Source organism: Aquarana catesbeiana, unplaced genomic scaffold (genome assembly GCF_042186555.1).
Source record: "Aquarana catesbeiana isolate 2022-GZ unplaced genomic scaffold, ASM4218655v1 unanchor237, whole genome shotgun sequence".
NCBI classification, from domain to species: domain Eukaryota; kingdom Metazoa; phylum Chordata; class Amphibia; order Anura; family Ranidae; genus Aquarana; species Aquarana catesbeiana.
In genome coordinates, this window is record NW_027362665.1 from 597,928 (window position 1) to 624,241 (window position 26,314).

Below are 26,314 nucleotides of genomic sequence, written 5' to 3' on the forward strand. Positions count from 1 at the left end.
GCAGGTGGGCATCCATCGGCACACACGGCAGTAATCAGCGATCTGAGGGCAGATAGGTGGGGGGACCTGAGAGAGCCCAGGACTCAGAAGAAAAGCTCCTCCGGCACTGCTGACTGGCTGAAAGGATCAAAGCGGATCTTCACAAGAAGACAGACTGGCACTGAATGGAAGGTTCCGTACCATCACATCATCATCATACACACACGGGTCTGCAGACAGATTCTAGTACAATGGGACAAAGGAGGGACTGCAGATAGGGACAGGGCTAGGGATCTCACTCATCTCCCCCCTCGCTCCCCTCTGTCAGCCCGCTCTCTCTCTCAATCCTCCCTTCTCTTTTAGCCCTTCCTCTCTGTCAGTCCCCCCTCTATCTCTCTCTCTAACAACCTCTCTCAGCCTCCCTCCCTCTCTATTTCTCTATCAGACCCCCCCTCTCTGTCCACCACACCATGTGTAAATTCATATACAACATAAAGTGCTTTGTGCTCAAGATACTGTTCCCTGCAGATCCACTGCTTCCACTTTGCACCTACTTCATTCATCTTATAATATTTGTTGCTATATAAAATAAAGTAAAAACCTGTGCAAATGTATGTAATCATACAATATTATGTGCTCGATATAGTGTTCTCTGCAAGTCCACTGCTTCCACTTTGCATCTACTTCAACAAACTTAATTTGCTCAAAAACATTTCTCAATTCAATAAAAATCCCCACTAAGGGGGCGCCCTCACCATCACGTGTGTAAGAGGTGCAAGAAGGCGTGGCTACACTACAGCTGGCACAGTTTGGAGCACCGAGAACTTTACACCTTATCAACTTTTCATTGGTTGGGGGATTTTATGGAGAAAAATAAGTTCATTGAAGTAGATGCAAACTGGAAGCAGTGGACTTGCAGAGAACACTATATTGAGTATAAAATATTGTATGATTACATGAATTTGCACAGATTTTAGTTTATTTAATAAAGCAGCAAATATTATAATAATAAAGAAGTAGGTGTAAAGTGGAAGCAGTAGATCTGCAGAGAATATTATTTGAGCCCCTAGCACTTTATATATGAATGTCTCCACATATTTTAGTGTATTTGTGATGATTTATGTGCACACACAATAGGACAGCGCTGTGACACATAATGCTCTTCTAGTTGATAAAGGGAATACTTACCTTTGTTACAGCAGCAGTCCGGTATAAGTTATTTTTGTAGGTATTTGAGTTGTTACACATAGCGCGGGTTTTATTCTATTTATATTGGTGACATCATTGCCCAAATCTGGGGATCAGGAGCCATTTCCACCCTTTACTCTCGGCTGGGGTTCTTTGTATCCATATAACAGATGTTCTACATGACTAAATCTGCAATCAATTTTACTGCAAAATCAAAGGGGCCAAAATGTCTCCCCCCCGAGCAGTAATATATTTCTATCCCCCTTGGTGGGAGTGGAGATGACCCCATCTATAAGGATATACAGTACATACACACAGCACAAGGCCGTGTTCACACTACCAGACGTTTCTCAGGGCTGCAGTTCCTCTGAGCTCCAGAAGATGGTGATCTCACTTCTACCCAGACAGGAAGACTCTATGGAAGACAGGAAGTGATGTCAGGTACAGACAGGAAGTCCCGGGTGAGAGGTGAGTCGGGAGGAAGTAAATAGAAGACGTTGCTGGAAGTGCTAGCTGAGTAGGTAATAAGACCTTATTTTCTATTTACACCCAGTAACCCCCCCCCCCCCCCGTCATGTCCGTCCTCTTCCTCCATAGTCACTGTGACGTCTTTTATCGCCAGCAGATGATGATACACACATATATAGTGTGGATACCAACAGGTAATTTAATATTGATGGGACCCTAGAATTTCTCTCTCCACCTGCTCTGAGACATACAATAAATAGCAGCTAGATTCAAAATCAGTTTACAGAATCAGATCAGGCAGTGATTGCGATTGGTTGCCAGAGGTTACAGCGTATCATTACCGCTCACTGACTGGCTGCTAGAGGTTACAGCACACATTATGGCTCACTGATTATTTGCTATAGGTTACAGCACATGACTTCTGCTTGTTGATTGGTTGATAGAGATTACTGTACATCAATACTGCTCACTGATTGGTTGCTAGAGGTTACTGGATATCCTTACCATTTAATGATTGGTTGCAAGAGGTCAGTGCACAGCATTACTGCTCACTGATTAGTTGCTAAAGGTTACAGCACATCATCTCCTCACTGCCTGCACACCATGGACTGGGAGGTGAGGGGACCCATCAATAGACAGAATACTCCTAGGACTCCTGGGATCAGTGGCAATGCTGGGGGAGGGGAGGGGATCAGTGGCAATGCTGGGGGATTGATGGGATCGATGGCAGTGGTGGGGGGATGGGATTAGTTAGGAGGCAGTGCATTGTGTTAAATTCTGAATCATGTAGAGCAAGGCTGGAAATCTTTGACAAGTATATAGTGAGGGATTCTACACCAACCACCAATGTGAGGGGGAATTTGCACCGACCACCAATGTGAGGGGGAATTTGCACTGCCAACCGATGTGAGGGGGGTTTACACTGACCACCAATATGAGGGGGACTTTGCACTGACCACTAACATAACGGGGGATTTTATGCCACCCACCAATATAAAGAAGGATTTCTACACTGACACCAATGTACTAAGAGCATTTACACCAACCACCAGTGTAAGGGGGAATTTACACTGACAACCATTGTCGAGGAGATTTGTACTGACCACCAATGTAACGTGACCCTTTTACACCGACCACCAATGTAAGGGGGATTTACACTGACCACCAATGTAAGGGGGATTTACACTGACCATAATTGTAAGGTGGGATTTACACTCACCAGCATTTTAAATGGGGCTTCTACATGGACCACCAATGAAGGATTCGAAACTGACAACAGATGCAAGTTTGGATTTTTTTTTACCAATATAAAGAGGAGTTTCTACACTGACCACCAATGTAATAGGAACATTCACAGTAAGCACCATGTAGTAGGTATTTACACTGACCACCAATGTAAGGAGGGTATTTACACTGGCCACCAATGTAAGGAGGGTATTTACACTGGCCACCAATGTAAGGGGGGCCTTCATACTGGCCACTAGTGTGAATGAAAAGATTGCACACCAAGCCCCAATGTAATGAGAAGATTTACACTGACCACCAATGTAACTGAGACATTTAGCCTGCGTTTACATTTGTTTGTGTCGGGAACGCACGCAAAAACGCTTTCCTGACACCACAGAACAATGCTGCCCTTTATCAGATACACAGCAGAGCCATTAATTGTTAATGACACCCTCACACATCTACTGAGATTTCCGTATTCACATCCACCAGACTTCACCGTGTTGTGGTCACCATGGTATTTAGAAAAAGGTTTCCACCTCCAATTTGCTCACCTTTGTAGAACAGGCTGATGTTGGGCTTCATGACCACAGATGTAGGCAGCACTTTCCAGCATGTCCCTTTACCTCCCCAGTGGGCAGCATTCAGCAGAAGTGATGGTGGATAAGACCTCAGGGGGTATTATATACAATACATATGAATGTCTATCTATATACATATCAATGCAGGTTATTTACATATAAACACAAGACAGGCAGGTAAGTCACCTGTACACAGCAATAGGGCAGAATATAAACTGGGATATTTGGCAACTATGAAGCAGCTGCTTTGGGCCCCACAACAATGATGGGGCCCAGGACAGCTGTCCCTTTTTCCCTGCCTTAAAGACGGCCCTGGATATGAAGATTAACCCCTTCAGGGGGATCAGTTGATGATTGATATATCTTCCTTCCAAATCTGGCCATACATGGTTCAGTTTTATCGTTCAGCCAGCGGAATGAGAGGAAAAAACTGAAGTGATTCCCCCATCCACACATTGGAGGGGGATGGAGGAATCCTCCCCGCTGCACTATTGTATTCTGACAATGGGGGGCGCTCCTCCGCTCTCAGAATACACAGATCAGTGATGAAGCTATTGGCTGCAGCCGCTGATCGAGTGACTTTTATTTGGCGGTGACCACACATGGATGGAAATGTGACCGATCCCTGCTGAACCAGCTGAATTTCCATGTCTCTATGGTCACCTTAAAGGGGAGTTCCACCCAAAAGTGGACTTTCTGCTCATTTGTCTCCTTCCCTCATTTGGCACCTTTCGGGGGGGGGGGGGGAATACCTGTCTTTGATAGATATCCTGTCCCCACTTCCGGGAGTCTTGGCCGAGGCGCATTATGTCAGCGCTCAGCTCCCTTCTCCTTTCCCTGCCCGGCCAGCAGGTGCCTCGCACATGTGCAGTAAGGATGTAATGCTTCATTACCCATCCCTCACTGGCAATGACGGTGACAGCACCCGACACCTGATGGAAACATCAGCTGCGATGCCGACATCGCTGGACTCCAGGACAGGTAAGTGTCCTATTATTAAAAGTCAGCAGCTGCATAATGTGTAACTGCTGGCTTTTAATTTTTGCAGCGGTGGGCAGACCTTCTCTTTAAGTGACTTCCTCCCCTCCCCCTCATCTCCTTCATTATGTAAGTCATGCTGAGATAATCTCCCATTGGCTGAGCAATATTCTCATTTGTCTCTGAGCTCCTTCTTGCTATTCCTCGTCCTGCCTGTTGTTTCCTTGGATTGATTTTCTGTGTAGTGACCCCGGCTTCATCTCTTGGATGCGCTCGTCTGTTGCTTGTCCTGACCTTTATCCTGATTCCTGGATCTCCTCCTCATCTCTCCTCCATATCCTCTTACACAGCTTTCTCCTTTCGTCTTCCAGGACAGCCTCTGAGACATAGGGCTCCTTCCTCCGGGACAGGAAACACGTATACCAATTGTCTTAAAAGGTGGTCCTCCAGGCCTCCCTCTTCAGTTATTGTGTTTCCTGCCGGACGGGAAGGAGCACGCTAAGGAACCTTAATGTCTCAGGACTGTCCTGTGAAGAGCCCCTGGCGTTGACTCTCCTCTGCCTGGGCACCCCTCTGTCCTGCTGGGGAAGAGTAAGGTGCTAAGCTCCACCGCTGCCGTTAGCTCGGAGAGAGAGTTGGACCTCTGGTGACTGCAGTCACGTCCACCTACAAGTGCGGTACCTGCCTGTGTTTCAGGTGATTCCATGCCGGCGAGCGAGAGACGCCCACTCGGCCATGCCGCTCTTCTGTTCGAAGGGTAGGAGGAATCTCAGCGTGCGGCGTAGGGGGGCGGGGCTTCTGCGTTCCAACGATCGGAAGTGACGGAGAGTACTTCCGGCGGAACCGAGTCATCAGACGTGATTCTGGTCTGGATACACAGGCATCCGGAGCAGTGTGTAAGGCTCAGCGAGGCTGCGCAAGGCACCAGGAGCATGGAGACAGCTGTTCAAGCAATAGACTCTGGTTCGGTTGGCTCCGGCACCTCCCAGGTAAGGTGGTGAGGGTGGACCAGTCCTTACACTGGGGGGTCAGGGTTCTTGGGACTCCCTCCCTAGGTGGGGAACCTAAGGTGATGGGCTGGGCACTTCCTAGACTGACCCTAGCACAGTGGTGGTGTGGGTCAGCGAGGCATTCTAACAGTAGTTTGTCCTCTTGTCTTTTTCTGTTTGGTTTTCAGGTTAAAGCCCAGGACAGAACGCAGACACCGCTACCTAGGAAGAAGTGTGCTGTATGTGGGACTAAGTTAGGCCCCAATTGGGAGAAACCACTTTGCCCCGATTGTGTCAATAGTCTCGTCAGGGATGATTCTGTGGCATCTTGTCATAAAATTTTATCCTCAGTTAAAGACGAGCTTGCGTCCACCTTTCAATCATTGAGAGGAATGATGGATAGGATGCAGGGTCCCTCACCATCCCTAGTCAGGGCAGCTAGTTTGCCTTCCCTATCTGAGCCAAGTCAGGAGGCTGAGGAGGATAGGGTGAGGCCTAGATCTCTAGCCTCCTCGCAAGTGGATTCAGCATCCGACTCAGAGGGGGAGGATGATTCATCCAGAGTTTTCAGATACAAACTGTCTCTGGACAATGTGGGGGACTTGTTGAAAGCCATCTATGACACGCTAGAAATCCGTAAGGAGCAGGTTCAACTCTCAAGGCACGACCTAATGTACCAGGGGTCTAGTGCTCATAAAGCCAGGGTTTTTCCCGTGCATAAATCCTTGATTCAATCGATTTTTCTGGAGTGGGAACAGCCGGAAAAGAGGCCTTTCTTTTCAGGTAGCCTCAAACGGAGGTTCCCGTTTGAAGCAGATGCTTCCCATCCATGGAATAATATTCCTAAATTGGATGCTCCCTTAGCCAAAGTCTCAAAAAAAGACAGACTTGGCTTTTGACGACTTGGGATCACTCAAGGATCCTATGGATAAGAGGGGGGACGTGCTGCTTAAGAGGGCTTGGGATGCCTCATCAATTGGGTTGAAACCAGCCCTTGCAGCTACTTGCGTAGCCAGAAATCTGGAGTGTTGGCTATCACAATTACAGTCCCACATTTCAGCTGGTACCTCTAGGCAACAGCTTTTGAAATCGTTTCCCTTATTATTTAAGGCGGTTGGCTTTTTGGCAGATCGGTAAAGCTAGCCGCTAGGTCAGCTGCACTAGTAAATGCTGCTAGAAGAGCTGTATGGCTAAAAGCCTGGACAGGCGATGCCGCTTCAAAGCTTAAGCTTTGTGGGTTACCCTTTTCAGGGGACCATCTTTTTGGGCCCGGCCTCCAGGAGGCGCTGGAACATATTTAGGACAGAAAGAAAGCATTTCCTGAGAGAAAGAAGAAAAGTGAGGGTAAACGCTTTTTTCGAGGCCCCAGACAGGGCCAGCAAGAAAGAGATGGCCGCCCCAAGAAACATTGGACAGGCCATAAAGGACATGGAAGAGGAGGAATCCTATTCAATCCTCCTCAAACCACCTCAAAACCCCAGTGACTCCTGTGTCCCAGTGGGAGGGAGACTGGGGGAGTTCCTCCCACAATGGACCAGCTCAACTCTATGTCCATTCATTTTAGACATCATAAGAAATGGTTACAGACTGGAGTTCAAATCTTTTCCCCCCCTCAAGTTATCAGGTCACCCAGTTACCCAATAACCGGGAAAAAGCGAAAGCTCTGGGCCTATTATTAGGGGACCTAGTGGATCAAAAAGTCCTTATAAAGGTACCCAAGAAGGAGCAGGGTCAGGGTGTATACTCCCATGTGTTTGTGGTGAGAAAGCCCACAGGGAAGTTCAGGTTAATCCTGAACCTCCGTCCTCTGAACCAATTTGTGAAGTACAAGTGATTCAGGATGGAATCGATATTTACCATAACCAACCTCCTCTTTCCAGGCTGCTTTATGGCCATGGTAGACCTCAGGGATGCCTACCTGCATATCCCTATACATCAGGAATTTCAAAAATATCTCAGGCTAGCAGTCAGAATAAATTCAGAGGTTCTGCACTTCCAGTTCCGGGCACTACCTTTCGGCCTGTCTTCTTCACCAAGGATCTTCACAAAGGTGCTAGCAGAGGTTTTAGCTCCGCTAAGAGTCAGGGCCATTACAGTGATGCCCTACCTGGACGATCTCCTGTTTATGGCCCCCTCTTGTCATCAGCTAGAGAAGGATCTGCAGGAGGCCCAGAGTTTCCTCCTATCTCTTGGGTGGCTAGTCAACAGAGAAAAGTCCCAGCTAACCCCAGCTCAGGAGGTCCTGTATTTGGAGTACAGGATATCTTCAGTGGAGATGAAGGTGTTCCTCCCCCAGGAGAAAATCCTAAAGGTGGATCAGGCAGTAGCCCAGCTTCAATACAATCAGGTAGTCCCGGTCAGGGAGGTTATGAGAGTTCTGGGTCTGCTGACGTCTCCCTGCGGTTCCTTGGGCAAGACTTCATCAGCGGCCTTTGCAGAATCTCATGCTGCGTTTCTGGGACGGCAGAAGACAAAGCCTAGATCTTCCCATGCGCCTACCAGCAAAAGTCAAAAGGACTTTATGGTGGTGGCGAACACTTCACAATCTGGCAGTTGGTCTGTCATGGGGCCGTACTGTAGCCATAGTGATGACTACGGACGCCAGTGCATGGGGATGGGGTGCCCACCTGGAGGGGTCCTTAGCCCAGGGAGTCTGGTTGTCAGAGGAGGCCCGTCGATCCTAAAATCAGAGGGAGCTTCTGGCAATCCTAAAGGCTATAGAGGCCTTCCAGTCCCGGATATGGGGATTACACCTGCAAGTTCGGATGGACAATGCGGCAGCTGTCGCATACGTGAACAAGCAGGGAGGCACAAGGAGTCCTGCCCTACAGAACATAGCCAACAAAATTCTGTGTTGGGCCGCGATGAATCTGGCCTCATTGTCGGCCATTCACCTGAAAGGTTCTCAAAATTTGCTGGTGGATTTTCTCAGCCGCCAGCATGTGTATCAGGACGAATGGTCCCTCAACATAGATGTTTTCAGGGAGATTGTACAGTGTTGGGAGCAACCGGAGGTGGACCTCTTTGCCTCGGAGACCAACAAGAAGGTGGCACAGTTCTTTCGGTCCACCCACAGGATCAGGCCACAGGGATAGACGTCTTTGCCAACCCTTGGCAGTTCAACCTATGTTATGCCTTTCCTCCAGTTCTGCTGATAGCTGCGGTCCTTCAAAGATTTCTGGCAGAATTGACAGATCTCATACTAGTGGCGCCATTTTGGCCAAAAATGCCCTGGTTTGCCATCCTGAAGAGACTGACCATTTGTCCTCCTTTACCCCTTCCGGTCAGAGAGGATTTGATTTCCCAGGGACCGATTCTACATCCTCAGATAGAGAGCCTCAGACTATCAGCCTGGTATCTGAGGAACAGTTGTTGAGAGAGCAGGGCTTTTCAGAGAGAGTAGTTAAAACTCTTCTCGAGTGCCGTAAACCGATAACTAGGGCAATCTATACCAAGGTATGGAAAAGATTTAATTCCTGGTTGGTAGAGCAAGGTCTGAGTCGTCCTGGGATTCCGGCAGTCCTGCATTTTCTTCAGGCAGGGGTAGAACTGGGCCTTTCGGTTGTTACCTTGAGTATTTTCTTGCAGACCTCGCTTCAGCAGAATCGATTTGTTAAAAATTTCTTCGAAGCACTGTCGAGGTCCAGGCCAGTGAGGGTTACAGCCTGCCCCACTTGGGATCTAGCATTGGTCCTCAGAGCGCTTACTGGTAGTCCCTTTGAACCCCTGGAGAAATCTGGGCTAAAATGGGTGGTACTCAAAACCGTTTTTCTGATAGCTATCACATCAGCCAGAAGGGTGAGTGATTTGCAGGCTCTCTCTATTAGGGATTCATTTTTGTTGATTCGGGAGGACAGGGTCATTATGAAGACAGATCCCAGTTTTCTTCCTAAGGTAGCATCTACGTTCCATAGATCCCAGGACATTGTCCTGCCGACTTTCCCTTCTACCTCAGCGGCAGATGAGGAGTAATCTTTAAGTTTATTAGATGTTAAAAGAAGCCTTTTAGTTTATTTAGAAGTCACTAGAGGTTTTAGGAACTCGGACTCTCTTTTTGTTAATTTTTCGGGGGCCCGCAAGGGTTACAGGGCCTCTAAATCTTCCATCGCTAGATGGATAAGAATGGCAATAATAGAAGCCTATAAGTTGGTAGGTAGACGAGCACCATTAGTTAAGGCACATTCCACCAAGGCAGTCTCGGTTTCATGGGCAGAGAGGGCCGGAGCCTCTCCGGAGGTCATCTGCAAGGCAGCAACATGGTCCAGCTACTCAACGTTTGCTAGGCACTACCGGCTGGATTTATTGTCTGACAAGGAGCAGACATTTGGATGAAAGGTCCTCCAGGCAGTGGTCCAGCCCTGACAAAGTAAGTTTCTTGCTTATCATCTCAGAGGCTGTCCTGGAAGACGAAAGGAGAAAACCGGAGTTAGAATCACCGATAACACTTTTTTTTCTAGGAGTCTTCCAGGACAGCCTGGCTCCCACCCGGTGTTTATATTTAACTGGTGTTGGAGTTATGTACTGATGTGGTGTTAGTGTATTATGTTTTTCATAGCCTTCCGGCAGTTCTTTGGTAAACTGAAGAGGGAGGCCTGGAGGACCACCTTTTAAGACAATTGGTATACGTGTTTCCTGTCCCGGAGGGGGGAGCCCTATGTCTCAGAGGCTGTTCTGGAAGACTCCTAGAAAAAGAGTTATCGGTAAGTCTAACTCCGCTTTTTCTCCACACCTGCAGTGATCCTAAGGGATTCCTGACAGATTTCTGCATGGTAAAGGTCAAAGTTCACTCTTCAGTTTAGGAGAGGTAGGACACACCCAGGAACAATGATTTGTTTGCATGGGAGCCTCATATAGACGACCCCTCAAATCTCCCCATCCAAATGTCCCCCCATCCAGAGTCTATATGTCCTATGACATCACACTGACCTCACAGCTCCTCCTTCCAATGTCCCTCCATCCAGAGTCTATATGTCCTATGACATCACACTGACCTCACAGCTCCTCCTCCCAATGTCCCTCCATCCAGAATCTATATGTCCTATGACATCACACTGACCTCACAGCTCCTCCTCCCAATGTCCCTCCATCCAGAGTCTATATGTCCTATGACATCACACTGACCTCACAGCCCCTCCTCCCAATGTCCCTCCATCCAGAGTCTATATGTCCTATGACATCACACTGACCTCACAGCCCCTCCTCCCAATGTCCCTCCATCCAGAGTCTATATGTCCTATGACATCACACTGACCTCACAGCTCCTCCTCCCAATGTCCTTCCATCCAGAGTCTATATGTCCTATGACATCACACTGACCTCACAGCTCCTCCTCCCAATGTCCCTCCATCCAGAGTCTATATGTCCTATGACATCACACTGACCTCACAGCCCCTCCTCCCAATGTCCTTCCATCCAGAGTCTATATGTCCTATGACATCACACTGACCTCACAGCTCCTCCTCCCAATGTCCCTCCATCTGATTTTTTTTTTTTTGTGATGCTCTTAGGATGTGGGCGGACCCTTGGCATCTTCACTTACAAAGTGGGACTGTTGGTTCTGCATTGTATGTAATGACATTAGAATGCCTGCAACATGCTTTTAATCTGCATAGTGTAGGGGTCCTGTGTGGGAAAATAATACCTCAGCCGGAAGTGGGGCTTTTATAAAATGGAAACCTGAATGATAAGGTGAGGAGGATTCTGGGAATATCATTTGATTTTGCTATTTGTGTTCAGATCTAGAGTTTCCTTCCTGTGAAGTCTGGAGATCATATGACCATCACATTGCCTCCACCTCCCTCCCTGATAGAATAGAGAAATACAAAGAAGATTCTAGAAGTCACCAGAAAGATCATGGAGGAGAGGTGAGCGGTGCTGGGAATTCTGGGACATTATCCAGTAACAGACAAGGGATGTGTCTGGATGGTGACTGCATCATTGTGTGTGTCAGGTTCCTATAAGGTGTCAGGATGTCACTGTCTATTTCTCCATGGAGGAGTGGGAGTATTTAGAAGGACACAAGGATCTCTACAAGGACGTCATGATGGACAATCAGCCGCCCCTCACATCACCGGGTAAGAGGAGACTTTATTGTAAAGGAGAGAGCAGTACGGAGGCTCCACCTAGATCCCCCATCATCTGATAAACACATAGAAACAATGTATTCAGTCAGTGTGTGTGTTTCCTACAGATGGATCCAGTAATGGGAACCCACCAGAGAGATGTCCCCGTCCTCTGTATTCCCGGGATTCCACACAGGAAGATCACACCATCCCTCACCATCATCAGGTAGATGAGGAACAATCACTGATAGTATCATTAGGATCTGTACATTATCTGCATTGTTACCATTGATGTCATTTTTATTACATAATCAGAGTGGAAACCTGAGAGATTCTAAAGTTGAAGTTAAAGAAGAGATAAAAGAGGAGGATGATGAGGATGGGGTGATGGAGGAGTTTCTAAAAGAACACAAAGATCTGTACCAGGACACCATGGTGGAGTCATCCAGCTACAGGAACCCACCAGAGAGATGTCCCCGTCCTCTGTATTCCCGGGATTCCACACAGGAAGATCACACCATCCCTCACCATCATCAGGTAGATGATTGACAATTATTGGTAGTTCTGATTTATACACAGCATGTTTGTTACAATTAATGTTTTATTATATATTCAGAGTGGAAACCTCGGGGATGATAATATTAATGTTAAAGAAGAGTATAAAGAGGAGGATGAAGAGTATGGAGTGATGGAGGAGTTTTCAGAAGAACACAAGGATATGATGGAGCCTCCTAATACCAGGAACCCTCCAGAGAGATGTCCCCATCCTCTGTATTCCCGGGATTCCACACAGGAAGATCACACCATCCCTCACTGTTACAAGGTTGGTGGGACTGAGGATATAAAACACACTTATAGAATCTGGATTTTATATGTGATGTCACAATGTTAAAGCTTACATCTTACAGATGATATTCTCTCTCCTTTTCTTGATTTAGAGTGGAGATCCAATCGATATAGAATTTGAGGTTAAATCAGAAGAAGAAGAGAGGTATGTGAGGGATGATCAGCAGTCTATGGAGGAGGATGGAATAACGGGGACATTTATAGAGGAGGACACTCCTACAGAGATCAGCACAGGTGGGTCATTAACACTAAATACATTCCTCTACCCATACTGCTCACTGATTGGTCCAGAGTAGGGCGGGGACTGGGTGATATCAGCCTGTAATCCCCTGGTCACTTTCCTGAGCTGTGTTCCCCGTCCTGTATTCCTGTATTTCTCTTGGATAATCTTCCTTCTCTGTGCTGCAGACACAATTTATGTATCTAGACTGGATTTATGGAGATTCTGGGGTTCAGCTGGCAGCAAAATGTTCATTTTTACCATAGATGTTACTAGACCTAGGCACCTGGGGTATGTGTTTTGAGTCTTCTGCCCCATACCCGGGTATGGCAAGATCTCTGACAGAACAATTATCCCAGGATTACTTGTTCTGTTGTGTGCTGGCTGTGCCGGGTGGAGGGATATGTCTGTATAGTCTCAGACCCAAGTCACTGAGTGCAGTCTCAGGAGATGGGAGGCAGCGGTGTGGGACCTCTGCAACTTGTCTCATGTAAACATTTAATCTTCCACTGATTACTGAATACCAATATTATGAGTCCTGACCCTTACACTGTATAATTTATATTCTACATTACATACTCCTGACCCCTGTACTATATACTCTATGTTGTACATTACATTATTCTGATACTATAAAATCCTAACTGTTGTATCTTATATAATAAGTTGTACATTACATAGTCCTGACTTCTTTTACACCCATTTCCTACCAGCTGGACATTTTACACCTGATGATTTGATTGGAGCACAGACTTTTACATGTTGATAATAATGTGATAACATCCTCAAACTTTGAAATCTTAAACAGAAAGTGATAATGAGGGAGGAGTCAATAACCCAATGATGGTGACTTTAAGGCTACTTTGTAGCTTCCTATAGGGGAACTCTATACTATACTTTGTATCTTCCTATAGGGGAACTCTATACTATACTTTGTATCTTCCTATAGGGGAACTCTATACTATACTTTGTACCTTCCTATAGGGGAACCCTATACTATACTTGTGGCTTCCTATAGGAGAACTCTAAAGGCAGGAGGAGCCAGAATTCCGGGGGGGGGGGGGGGGTCCAGAAGAGGAGAATCAGGGCTGCTCTGTGCAAAACCATTACACTGAGGAGGTAAGTAGGGGTGCACCGAATAGAAATTTTGGTGCCGAAAATGAAGGATGCACTAGGCCGAAAACTGATACTGAAAATGACAGTTTTTAAAAAATATTTATATTTTTATATACAACCACCATTTATATATAACTATCTCTTGTATCATGTCCCCAGTCTCTAACCATCTTTTGTATCATGTCCCCAGTCTCTAACCATCTCTTGTATCATGTCTGCAGTCTCTGACCATCTCTTATCATGTCCCTGTCTCTAAAGATCTCTTGTATCATGTCTGCAGTCTCAAAACATCTCTTGTATCATGTCCTCAGTCTTTAACCATCTCTTGTATCATATCCCCAGTCTCTAACCATCTCTTGTATCATGTCCCCAGTCTCTAACCTTCTCCTGTATCATGTCCCCAGTCTCTAACCCTGTCTTGTATCATGTCCCCAGTCTCTAACCATCTTTTGTATCATGTGCCCAGTCCATAGCCATCTGCTGTATCATGTCCCCAGTCTCTAACCATGTCTTGTATCATGTCCCCAGTCTCTAACCATCTCTTATATCATGTCTGCAGTCTCTGACCATCTCTTGTATTATGTCCTCAGTCTCTAACCATCTCTTGTATCATGGCCCCGTCTCTGACCATCTCTTGTATCATGTCTGCAGTCTCTGACCATCTCTTGTATCATGTCCCCAGTCTCTAACCATCTCTTGTATCATGTCCCCAGTCTCTAACCATTTCCTGTATCATGTCCCCAGTTTCTAACCATGTCTTGTATCATGTCCCCAGTCTCTAACCATCTCTTGTATCATGTCTGCAGTCTCTGACCATCTCTTGTATCATGTCCCCGTCTCTAACCATTTCGTTTATCATGTCACCAGTCTCTAACCATCTCTTTTATCATGTCCTCAGTCTCTAACCATCTCATGTATAATGCCCCCAGTTTCTGACCATCTCTTGTATCATGTCCCCAGTTTCTGACCATCTCCTGTATCATGTCCCCAGTCTCTAACCATCTCTTGTATCATGTCCTCAGTCTCTAACCGTCTCTTATCATGTCCCCAGTCTCTGACCATCTCTTGTATTATGTCTGCAGTCTCTGACATCTCTTGTATCATGTCCCCAGTCTCTAACCATGTCTTGTATCATGTCCCCAGTTTCTAACTATCTCTTGTACCATGTCTGCAGTCTCTGACCATCTCTTGTATCATGTCCTCAGTCTCTAACCATCTCTTGTATCGTGTCCCCGTCTCTAACCATCTCTTTTATCATGTCTCTGTCTCTATCCATCTCTTGTATCATGTCTGCAGTCTCTATCCATCTCTTGTATCATGTCCCCAGTCCCTAACCATTTCTTGTATCATGTCACCAGTCTCTAACCATCTCTTTTATCATGTCCTCAGTCTCTAACCATCTCATGTATAATGACCCACGTCTCTAACCATCTCTTGTATCATGTCTGCAGTCTCTAACCATCTCCTGTATCATGCCCCCAGTCTCTGACCATCTCTTGTATCATGTCCTCAGTCTCTGACCATCTCGTGTATCATGTCCCCAGTCTCTAATATGATACAGGAGATGGTCAGATACTGCAGACATGATACAGGAGATGGTCAAAGACTGCAGACATGATACAGGAGATGGTCAGAGACTGCGAACATGATACAAGAGATGGTCAGAGACTGCAGACATGATGCAGGAGATCAATGCAACCCCACCAGTGCCCGTCATTCAGCCTCACCAGTGCATGTCATGCAGCCTGCCAGTGCCCGGATTAAAGCGGCGATTCATGGTCCCACCATTGGATCAGTGTGATGTCTATCACAGGAGGCGGGACGTTCCGCTCCAGTATCGGCAATATTTTCCTTTCGGCAATGTGCTGAAAACACAATTTACGGCATTTTTTTTTTTCGGCCGCAGAAATGTCTGTGCATCCCTAGAGGCAAGTATGACAAGTTTGTTTAAAAAAGAAATCCAACATTTGCAATGACTTTAAGGTCTCTGTGCAGGAAGATCAGCATCTGACCCCAGAGAAGGTGGAGGCTGATAGACTGGAGGTAATAGAAGGCATTACTATTACATAAAGTAAAAGTTTACTAGTATTGTACATTATATATAAAATTATTATATCCATGAAAAAAAAAGTCTCAGCTTTCAGTATTACTTTAATATAAAAGTCCCCCCTCCCTTTCTAACCTCCATATATCTTCATGTGTGACTCCCAGGTAAAATCCCCATTAATACTACTTCTGGGTATATTTATTATGATATAAATATGATATATATTAATATATAAGATATATATTTCATAGTATAAATGAATCCCTTATAGTAGTGATTATCTGCTGTTTTGTACTATAAAAGACTATTTTTTTTTTAACCCCATCATAACAGATGATTAAACAAAATCATGCTGCTTCTAAATGTCCTATGCTGGCCATACACGGATCGATTTTTGGACGAGAATATTCGCACAAATATTTGTATGAAAATTATTTGTACATTCGATGAATGGACGAGTGTAGCTTGAAAATTCCACTTGCTGCGCATGCGCGCGAGCGTAGGAAATGGCCGCTTGAAGCTTCCGCTCCGCGCCGACGAGACCATTAATCCGGCCAGATAAGGTGCAGAGCGAGCGAGGACGCAGCATACTTACCGTCGCGGACTCCGGAACATCTCTGGATCCTGCCGGTAATGCTCCGGTCCGGAAAGCAGAAGCCTAAAGCTCGGCAGCCTCATAAACCCTCCTCAGTTCCTGGCAAGGGTAAATCTAATATGGCGCCTAAACCTCCGGAGCCTGAGGACGCTGCACACCTCTCAGATGAGAATCCAGAGTCTCCAACAGACAGCTTACAGCAATTCCCCACAGATCTGGTAAGCCCTCTCCCCCTGGACCCTGGCAATCTCCTGGCAAAATTCCGCAGTATAGTCAGGGATGAAATCACTGTGGCATCTCGCAAGCTTTCCTCAGATTTAGTGCGGGGCCACCGCGCTAATCAATTAGAACAGCGTATGGATCTGGCCACAACAGTGTTGGAGGGTCATGAAGAGGAAGTAGATAAGCTAACAGCAGAGCTAGAGTCACTGAGAGACAAGTTGGAGGATGCAGAAAATAGGGCCCGCAGGGATAACTTACGCATCCGCGGTATCCCAGAAGCGGTGATCAACCTGCAGGGCACAGCGACTGCTTTCTTTCAAGAATTGGCCCCGGAGATCCCTGTGGACAGGCTTGAGTTTGATCGCATACATAGATCCCTGGCCCCTAAACCCACGGATGGCCCCCCGAGAGACGTTATCATAAAGTTTCACTATTATCATACCAAGGAGAAGCTTTTGCAGGCAGCAAGAGAACAACAAACTCTCTCATTTCAGGGAAATTCTCTTCAGCTGTTTGCTGATCTCTCACCGGTCACAATTGCCAGACGGCGGGGCCTCAAACCATATCTGCAAATCCTGCAAACCCAGGGGATCAAATACAGATGGGGATTCCCCTTCAAACTATCCTTCTCTCATTCGGGCCGTCAATTTCAGGCTACTTCCCCAGCGGATCTGAGGCGTCACTTTCAAGACCTGCAGCTGGACCTCCCTTCCTCCCAGACGGATGCGGCGTCCTCCTCCTCCTCCAGACCAGGACCCTCCAGGCCTCCTCGTCAAAATTCCCAGTGTTCGCAACCCGGATCCCAAGCCTTACGAGATCTACAGTCCCAGAGATTCCATAAATCTAACAATGGATGAAGGTACTTTATTTTATTTGTTTTTTGATGACATCTAACCCCCTTCTGCTGCCCGACCCCGGGCCACGGTCGTCCCTTCTGATTTATTTTCTGGTCTTACACCTGGAACTTTGGGGAGTGCTGGGTAATGTGCCACTGGTCCCCAGTACACTCAGCTTAATCCTATGCTTTGGAATTTTGAACTGACACACCACTACGGTCCGCCCCATTAGTGAGATGGCGGTGTGGAGTGCAAGAAGCAATATTGAGGTTTGGCGTGTGGACACACTATACCTCTTTTCCAGGCAGAAGATAATCCACGTTTAGAGAAAGATTTGTTCTTTTATTTTTTCCTTTTTTGTGAGTTTTCACTAAAATTTTTTCTACTCAATACAGTAATATGACTTTAACATCTCTGTTTCTTCTAGGGTTCGACGTGGTGGGGGGAGGGTGAAGCCGCTGCTGCAGGAATGGCCTCTATTGGTGTTCCAATGTGGCGCGGGCAGTTGTTTCCGCACCTCGCTCCGCCGCCTCTGTTTGGGGGGTGTGGGGAGGCGTGGCGGGGTTGGGTCAGTTCCCTTGGCGGCCCGGGGACGGGGGGCCTTCGGGCTTCCATGTCCGGGCCTTCGGGGAATAAGTTTGGTTGCACCTTCATACCTTTTAATGTTACATCAATATTTGTTTAGTTCTGTTGTTTAATTCAGTTTTACTAATCCTGATTTCAAATGTTCTTAGTTTCTGCGCTCAACATGCATTTATAAGTTACTGTTAATATGCGATAGGTCGGTGGTCCCGTCGGACCAATGCTACCCCTGATGAGTCAGCACTTGGCTGAGACGGCTGTCTCGGCCAACGTCTTACTCGAATGTGGGTCTTTCAGCCCACAAACTAAAGCAATTAAGGTATTGTTGCTCACTCAACTTAGAGATTTCCTCACTACATCTACCTTACATGCCTCACTCATTCTCTCTTGCTCTTTTCTTGTCCCTTCTTTCCCCTCCCCCCCTGGTCCGCGGGGTGTCTGACTGGAAATTTATATAGGAAAACCCCTCTGTTCCCATGACTCTTAACTGGCTCTCCCTGAATGTTCAGGGTATGAACTCCCCTCAGAAAAGGGTCAAGATTTTCAAATATCTAAAACAACAAAAAATAGATATCGCTTGTTTGCAAGAAACCCATTTTTCTATTACCTCTTGCCCCAAATATTTTGCGGCACATTACCCACAGGTATTTCTGGCCAATGCATCTACTAAACACAGAGGTGTCCTGATTGCCATAAGTAAAACGGTTCCATTTATTTGCAGTAAGCAGATAGCAGACCCAAATGGCAGATATTTAATTTTGCAAGGCACTGTTCAAGATAATGAAGTAACAATCATGTCCTATTATGCCCCAAATACAAACCCAGGGCCCTTTCTTTCCCACGTCTGCTCCCTGTTACGATCCCACCAAAGAGGAACCCTCCTGTTGGCGGGGGACTCTAATGTAACTTTAAATCCCTCTCTTGATAAATACCCATCGGATCATAAACCTCCTTCCGCGGCCGCCAAATCATTTTCACAGTCCCTACAAAACTGTGATCTGATAGATATTTGGCGGGAATTCCATCCCCTGAGTAGGGATTATACCCACTATTCCCATCCTCACCATTCTCATTCTAGGATTGACCATATGTTTGTCCTTCGTAAACACCTTCCCTTAGTAGAATCAATTTCTATTCTTACCGCCCCTTGGTCAGATCATGACCCCATCCTAACGGTCTGTCATTCCCTTTTGAGCAAACCACAACTTTCCCCATGGGTGATGAATGACTCTCTTCTATCCTACAGAGAGATTCTTGCCGACATTCACGGCGCTTCAGTTGAATACTTTAAAATTAATACAGGATCAGTATCATCTCCAGTTACACTTTGGGAAGCATATAAAGCTGTTCTCAGAGGTCACTTTATCCGAATAGCATCTAGACGCCAAAAAGAGAGAGCAAAGGCTCGACATGATCTCAAATTAAAATTAGAGGCTGCGACCAAGGTCTTCAAACACCCACTTTCACTAATCGCAAACTTTTAGATAAGGTCCGCACAGAATTAGACCTGTGCCTATCTGATGAAGCAGAATGGACCCTACGTTGGGCCCGACAGAAATGGTACATAAAAGCAAATAAACCTAATGCAATGCTAGCTAATAGATTACGCACCTTCACCCCGAAATTTACTCCTATTACTCTTCGCACGCGCCACAACTCCCTAACCGGTAATCCCCAGCGAGTTCTGGAGGAATTCAGGCATCGCCTCACTAAACTTTATTCAGAGCCGGATAATCTTTCAACCCAAGGCCTAGATACCTTTCTTGCAAACCTATCATTACCTTCCTTTTCTGAAACCCATACATCCCTGATGGACCGAGATATACAGGTCTCAGAAGTCCTCCAATGCATCAAGGAGCTGAAGGTGGGCAAGAGACCTGGCCCAGATGGCTTCACGGCACTTTATTATAGGAAAATGGCAGATGTCATTGCTCCGAATCTGTCTAGGATGTATAATTCAGTCAAGGAAGGTTGTCCCTTTACACCCAATCAATTGACTGCCAATATTGTCATGATACCTAAACCAGATAAGGACCATTCATCTTGGGCCAACTTCCGGTCAATATCCCTAATTAATATCGATATGAAAATTTTAACAAAGATCCTGGTCACTCGCCTCAATTCCTTTCTTCCACGCCTAATAAAAAAATAGCAAGTGGGATTCGTCCCACGGAGACAGGCAGGTGACGCAATAAGAAGCCTTCTTCAAATACAACACATTGTTCATAGCAGATCCCTAGAAACTATGTTTTTGTCATTAGACATCAACAAAGCTTTCGATACACTGTCCTGGCCATACTTGATACGAACACTAAAACACTTTGGCTTTGGCACCTCTTTCATGGGCTGGGTCTCAGCCATCTATAATTCCCCTCAAGCCAAAGTGAAGTACTATGGGTTTGAATCATATACCTTTCCAATTAGAAGGGGTACTCGCCAGGGATGTCCACTTTCTCCACTGTTATTCATTTTAGCACTAGAACCCCTGGCAGAAGCCATTAGATCCCTTCCAGATATAACCGGCGTGGACGTAGCAGGCACCTCGCATAAATTGTCCATGTTCGCGGATGACATCTTATTGACTATTACTAAACCGAGAATCGCCCTTCTTAATCTGTTATCTCTTCTGGATACCTTTGCCACCTTTTCGGGCCTTTCTGTTAACCCCTCTAAATCCAATGCAATGTCGATAAATCTCTCACTATCTGAGCTAGAAACCCTACAGTCACATTTTTCATTCCAATGGCTAGACTCATTACCATATCTCGGTATCCGCCTTACCCCAAAGTATTCAGGTTTATTTCAAGCTAATTTTCCCCCATTATTTAGAAAACTCACTGATATGCTCTCCTCGTGGTCCGCTCTCCCGTTGTCCTGATTTGGTAGGATTGTTACCATTCTCATGTCCTATCTCCCAAAACTACTTTACTATTTCAGGGTTCTGCCGGTCCAGGTCCCCCCCCATATCCTCCGCATCCACCAACGCAAAATCATGCAGTTCATTTGGGGCTTTAAGAAACCTAGGATTAAGAAACAGGTACTTTTTGCTCCTAAGATTAATGGAGGGCTATCAGTACCCAACCTACAAGCTTATTACACAGCGGCAGCCATAGCTCCATTATCCCATCTCCATGAGAAAACTCAGATGCCGTTATGGGCCACCATGAATATGGTAGACGCTCATCCGATACCCTTAGCCTCTATTCCACCTCCTCACATGACATCCCCCTCAGGGAACATTTTAGATACATGCAAATACGACATTTCCTACTAACCCTTATAAAATCTCAAGCCACTCCTTATACATTAACTCCCTTTGAACATCTTTGCAGATCACAACCCCAGTCCCCAGGTTTGATTTCTTTAATTTACGCTGCCATTATTGGTTCCACAAAACCCCCTGTAAAAGCATATCATCTCCATTGGGAGGCAGAATTGGGTAAAAAGTTAGACCCAGAAGATTGGCAGGCCATGACGATTTCAATATCCAAGTGTTCCAAGAATGTTCTCTTCTTGGAAAATGCTTACAAAGCTCTTTACAGATGGTACTATACTCCAGCCAGATTAGCGAGTTTCATCCCATCATATTCCCCTTTATGTTTCCGTGGGTGTTCACAAGAAGGCACGATGGCACACATTTGGTGGAAGTGTCCTAAGGTATGCAGACTGTGGGTCAGAGTTTATGCACTTCTCTGAAATCTCCTTAACACTAATATAAAGAGGGATCCCTATGAGGCCCTTTTGGAGAAACCAATCATTGAACTGTTGCGACCAGAACGTCAGTTGTCATCTCATATGTTTACTGCAACTAAATTAACTATTGCAAAAGCACATGGAAAACCCCTGCCCTTAGTTTTGAGGCGGTTAAAAAACGCATCAACGACATCATGGTTAATGAAAAACTGACAGCAGTATTATCAGACACACACGACAAATTTCTTCGGACATGGCAACCATGGGTAAGCTATGCCCCCTCCAGATTTGATTCGGCACTACTCACTCTGTAGCGAATTCTCAGGCCCCCACCCCGCGGACTTCCCCCCCATCTTCCCCCTCCCCCCACCTTTTTCCCACTGTTTCTCCCCTCTTTTTCTTTTTCTAAATAACTAGTTCAGTTCTTTTCTACCCCCTTTCTCGACTTACATTTTCTGCTATTTTTTCTTTACCCTTCAACCCGCAGGTTTATCCCTGACGGAGACAAGGTACAAGCTGACAATTGTTCATGAACATATTTTGCTTTTTTTCAGTGTTTTGTTTATTGAAGCATGGTCATGTCAAGCATCTCCCTTCTCTTTGTATTAAGACTATGTAAACATGTATTCGTGCTATGTTCATTTATGTGTTTCTCTCTATGTACTATTAATGGTCTATATGTTCAATAAAACCTTTTGTAAAAGAAAATTCCACTTGCTTTTAACATTCAATTATAAAATGAATGTAACTTCTGACCACAAACCACATACACTATTTGAAAATTTGTTCGATGGAGAAAACTTTTCTGTTCTGCTCCTTTGAATTTGTCTCTGTGGTGGAAAATGAACGCCGATTTGACCCACTAATAGTTAGAAAATTGGATGAATGTTCTTTTGAAAGAAAAATGAGTTTGTGTTCGGCCAGCATAAGTGACATCAGGTGCAGGGAGCTTGTACCCACCTACCTGTCTATGACAAGGGAGTCTGTCATCCATCATATTATATTACACTCCTGTCTGATCATCTGCAAAACAGCGTTTTACATCTTTTTTACATTTTAATAATGTTGATCTCTGATTCTGATATGTAGCAGATTCTCCCTCTAATAATACATCTATCTGTCTGTTATTCTCAGAGTGGATTAAATATCCAACTATATATCTGGATATTTCTATTTACCGCTGTATATAGATATTCAAGAATATTTACAAAATTATACACCAAACTTTTTTTGAGATTTTATTTGATTAATCAAAACAATAATCGGCCAACTAATCAATTCTGAAAATAATCATTAGTTGCCTCCCTACAGAGGACCCATTTAGTTACCTTGAGGGGGGAATTTTAAGATCCTCAGAGACAAAGCTGCCTGATGTGGGCGGAGTCCTGGTTTAGGGGAACCAATCTGCTCATGTCTAGTAATAATCTTTTTATTTCTATTTTAGTAGATGGACGGGAGATGAGGAAAACCTCAGAGGATTGTCTCACTTTGTCTCCAGACTGTAAAGTAGAAGATGAGGACATCACACAGTATAGTCCAGGAGAAAACCCGACTACCTCAAATGTCCATCCGGCACCACACAGTGTAGATGGACCATCGTATTCCTCTTATCCTGAGGAACCTCAGACTGTGAGGGACGGTGCCGTCCTTCCAACAGAGAAGAGGCTTTCCTGTACTGAGTGCGGGAAGTGTTTCCATTCTAAATTAGGTCTTAATAGGCATAAAAGATCTCACACAGGGGAGAAGCTGTATTCCTGTCCTGAGTGCGGGAAGTGTTTCCGTTTTAAATCCAAGCTTAATAAGCATAAAAGAACTCACACAGGAGAGAAGCCGTATTCCTGTCCTGAGTGCAAGAAATGTTTTTCAGAAAAGTCCAGTCTTTCTATACATCAGAGATCTCACACGGGGGAGAAGCCGTATTCCTGTCCTGAGTGTGGGAAATGTTTTTCAGAAAAGTCCATTCTTTCTATACATCAGAGATCTCACACGGGGGAGAAGCCGTATTCCTGTCCTGAGTGCGGGAAATGTTTTTCACAGAAGTCCCATCTTTACAGACATCAGAGATCTCACACAGGGGAGAAGCCGTATACCTGTCCTGAGTGCGGGAAATGTTTTTTACAGAAGTCCCATCTTAACTCGCATCAGAGATCTCACACGGCGGAGAAGCGGTATTCCTGTCCTGAGTGCGGGAAATGTTTTTCAGATAAGTCCAATCTTTACACACATCAGAGATCTCACACAGGGGAGAAGCCGTTTTCCTGCCCTGAGTGTGGGAAATGTTTTTCAGTGAAGTCCCATCTTTACACACATCAGAGATCTCACACGGGGGAGAAGCCGTATTTCTGTCCTGAGTGCGGGAAATGTTTTTCACAGAAGTCCCATCTTGACAGACATCAGAGATCTCACACGGGGGAGAAGCCGTATTCCTGTCCTGAGTGAGGGAATTGTTCCTCACTGAAGTCCTGTCTTCCTGTACATCAGGGATCCCACACAACCCTCGAGGTGTATTAGTGCCTTGAGTGTGGGAAATGTCTTCTATATGAATGTTGCTGGACATCACAGCTCTCATGTGGGGAAGAAGCACACCCTGATATACACCTCAGATATACTCCATGGCTGATCTTCATCATGTAAGAAACAGTTCATAAGGAGATCAGAGATCACCAAAGACATGGATGAAGTGTTGTACTGTGTTGGCCATTCATAGCAGGAGAAAAATAAAAATGGAGTCATTACCTTTCATTGGCCGAGTACATTTTGTGGTGTAAGATTTCACAAACACTTAGAGGTCTATTAAAAAAAATATTAGTTGAATGAATGTGAGCAGCATTCACCCGGCTGTGATGAACATTGGATGTATTTTATTTCATACACTGATTTCCTTGGCTCCATCTAGTGGCCATAATGTGGTATTGTGCTATTTTTATTGAGGTATTTCAGGAAAAATACCCCATTATGGTCACTAGATGGAGCTGATGGTCATAGGAAATCACTGAGGTAAATTCTGGCTAGTAGAGCCCTTTATTTTCATTTGTCAGGCATGGTTTGATTATAATATCTGAGATTGGACTCATGCACTTGTGAGTTAAGTAGACACTGAAGGATAAAAGTGCAATGGACGGCATTGGGAACCAGCCTCTGATGGAGATGACAGAGATGGGTGAAAGCGGTCAGGCCAGCGCGGCCCATCTCTGGACTACATGCCTTTGACCCATATATGGTTCTACACACTTTACAAGACTGCTGTTTTCACAGACAAGGGAGGACCTTCCCCCGGGACCCTGGACCTGTGGACTTGATGACAAGCTGATAAGTACAGTATAAATACATTTACCATTCTTTGGAAAGGACTATTACTTTCTGGAAAGGATTACCTCTTCACATTGCTCTTTCATTTGGGGTTTGAGAGCGAGTCCTCATAGGGACTCTGATTGGTACAGTGAGAGGGAGGCCAAGGAGGACCATGTTCTTCTGGTTTTAGTGAGCCACACATCACTTTATTGGACCCCCATATTCATTACTATTCCACTTGTACATCTCCTCCTGACCACTGTTACCCAGCAACGCTCCCCTATTTCTTTACACCTACCTTCCAGATCAATACAATCATCTACTTGTCCACCTTTTTCCAATGCAGATCGGAGAACCATTCATATCATCTCATAGCTTCCACTTTGTGCTTTGACTTTATCCATCCTCCCTTTTTCAATATCAGTTCAAAACTTGGGTCACTCTTCAGAGGTCGCTTAGACCTGGGGATATTATCCCAGCTGTATTACAGCATTTTTACATCTCCTGCAACTTGGGTTAAATTGCACCTCCTGTCCAGAGATGTCATTTTGTTTTTATAGCTTTAATGCTATTGTATGCATGATGTTTTTTAATGTCTTTCTTATCTTTGACACCAATAAATCTTTTTTTGCTAATCATGTTTGTATGGTGAGTGAAGTTCCATAGATATGTGCTACCACAGGCTTGGTTGAGCTATTATAGGTTTTTATTTCAAGTTTGCCATTTAATCTTCATACCGTGAGCTCCCATCCTCTCCCTTTCCCTGTTTTTTCATTCTGTCTTTTTTACTCTAACGTTTTTGTGGTTATTCAGTCCCCATATATTAGTATTGTTTCATCTTTTTTGACATACTAATTAGGTAGGCGGCACACTGAGGGTCCGGTATATATTTTTAGTGTATCATAAAAGTTATTTAACCACTTGCCGATCAGCCGCCGCATTTATACTGCAGCAACATGGCTCGGCTGCGCAAATCGCGTCATGGTACACCGGTACCATAAACGGCCACTAGGGAGCGCATGCAACTGCTCGGGGGAAACGGAAAACCAGGATCTGTGTGTGTAAACACTAGGGATGAGCTTCGTGTTCAAGTCGAACCCATGTTCGACTCAAACATCGGCTGTTCGATTGTTCGTCGAATTGCGAACGATATGGGCCGTTCGCGCCAAATTCGTGTGGCGTGTCACGGCCCATAATTCACTGCAGCATCGCAGTGCATTGCTGGCTGATGATTGGCCAAGCATGCACTGTGACCCGCATGCTTGGCCAATCACAGCGCCGTCGGTAGAGGGAGCTGTAATTGGCCAAAGCCAAGGTGGCTTTGGCCAATTATGGCTCAGGGTGTTTAGAACACGCCCCACACTATATAAGGCCGCATGCACGGCGGCCCTGTG

At 45.5% G+C, this 26,314-nt stretch overlaps 3 protein-coding genes across 4 annotated transcripts in view; 2 read left to right on the forward strand and 1 right to left on the reverse strand.

Annotated features, from left to right (window-relative positions):
- Nucleotides 1–26,314, reverse strand: part of LOC141122060 (uncharacterized) — a 396,180-nt gene that overhangs the window by 55,412 nt on the left and 314,454 nt on the right. The gene's annotated exons all lie outside the window — the stretch shown is intronic.
- Nucleotides 1,576–16,057, forward strand: LOC141122030 (uncharacterized). 2 transcript variants are annotated; one of them, XM_073611829.1, is made up of 8 exons: nt 1,576–1,688; nt 11,147–11,274; nt 11,361–11,484; nt 11,601–11,698; nt 11,788–12,009; nt 12,089–12,295; nt 12,411–12,552; nt 16,035–16,057. In XM_073611829.1, exons 3-8 carry the CDS (start codon nt 11,400–11,402, stop codon nt 16,040–16,042), a joined length of 762 nt encoding a protein of 253 aa, XP_073467930.1. In that variant the 5' UTR covers nt 1,576–1,688; nt 11,147–11,274; nt 11,361–11,399; the 3' UTR covers nt 16,043–16,057. The 2 variants fall into 2 exon arrangements, with proteins under 2 accessions (XP_073467930.1, XP_073467929.1); XM_073611828.1 differs by lacking the exon at nt 1,576–1,688 and adding an exon at nt 1,778–1,829.
- On the forward strand, nt 16,667–25,558 carry LOC141122026 (uncharacterized). Its single transcript, XM_073611823.1, has 2 exons — nt 16,667–17,377; nt 23,074–25,558. Exons 1-2 carry the CDS (start codon nt 17,242–17,244, stop codon nt 24,066–24,068), a joined length of 1,131 nt encoding a protein of 376 aa, XP_073467924.1. The 5' UTR covers nt 16,667–17,241; the 3' UTR covers nt 24,069–25,558.

Bases quoted from the DNA above. Each gene is read 5' to 3' on its own strand.
- LOC141122026 (XM_073611823.1), top strand. From the start codon at position 17,242: ATGCGGCGTCCTCCTCCTCCTCCAGACCAGGACCCTCCAGGCCTCCTC. The intron at 17,378-23,073 runs GTACTTTATTTT...TTTCTATTTTAG, and splicing joins AAATCTAACAATGGATGAAG to TAGATGGACGGGAGATGAGG.
- LOC141122030 (XM_073611828.1), top strand. From the start codon at position 1,793: ATGATGATACACACATATATAGTGTGGATACCAACAG. The intron at 1,830-11,146 runs GTAATTTAATAT...ATTTGTGTTCAG, and splicing joins TATAGTGTGGATACCAACAG to ATCTAGAGTTTCCTTCCTGT. The intron at 11,275-11,360 runs GTGAGCGGTGCT...TGTGTGTGTCAG, and splicing joins AGAAAGATCATGGAGGAGAG to GTTCCTATAAGGTGTCAGGA.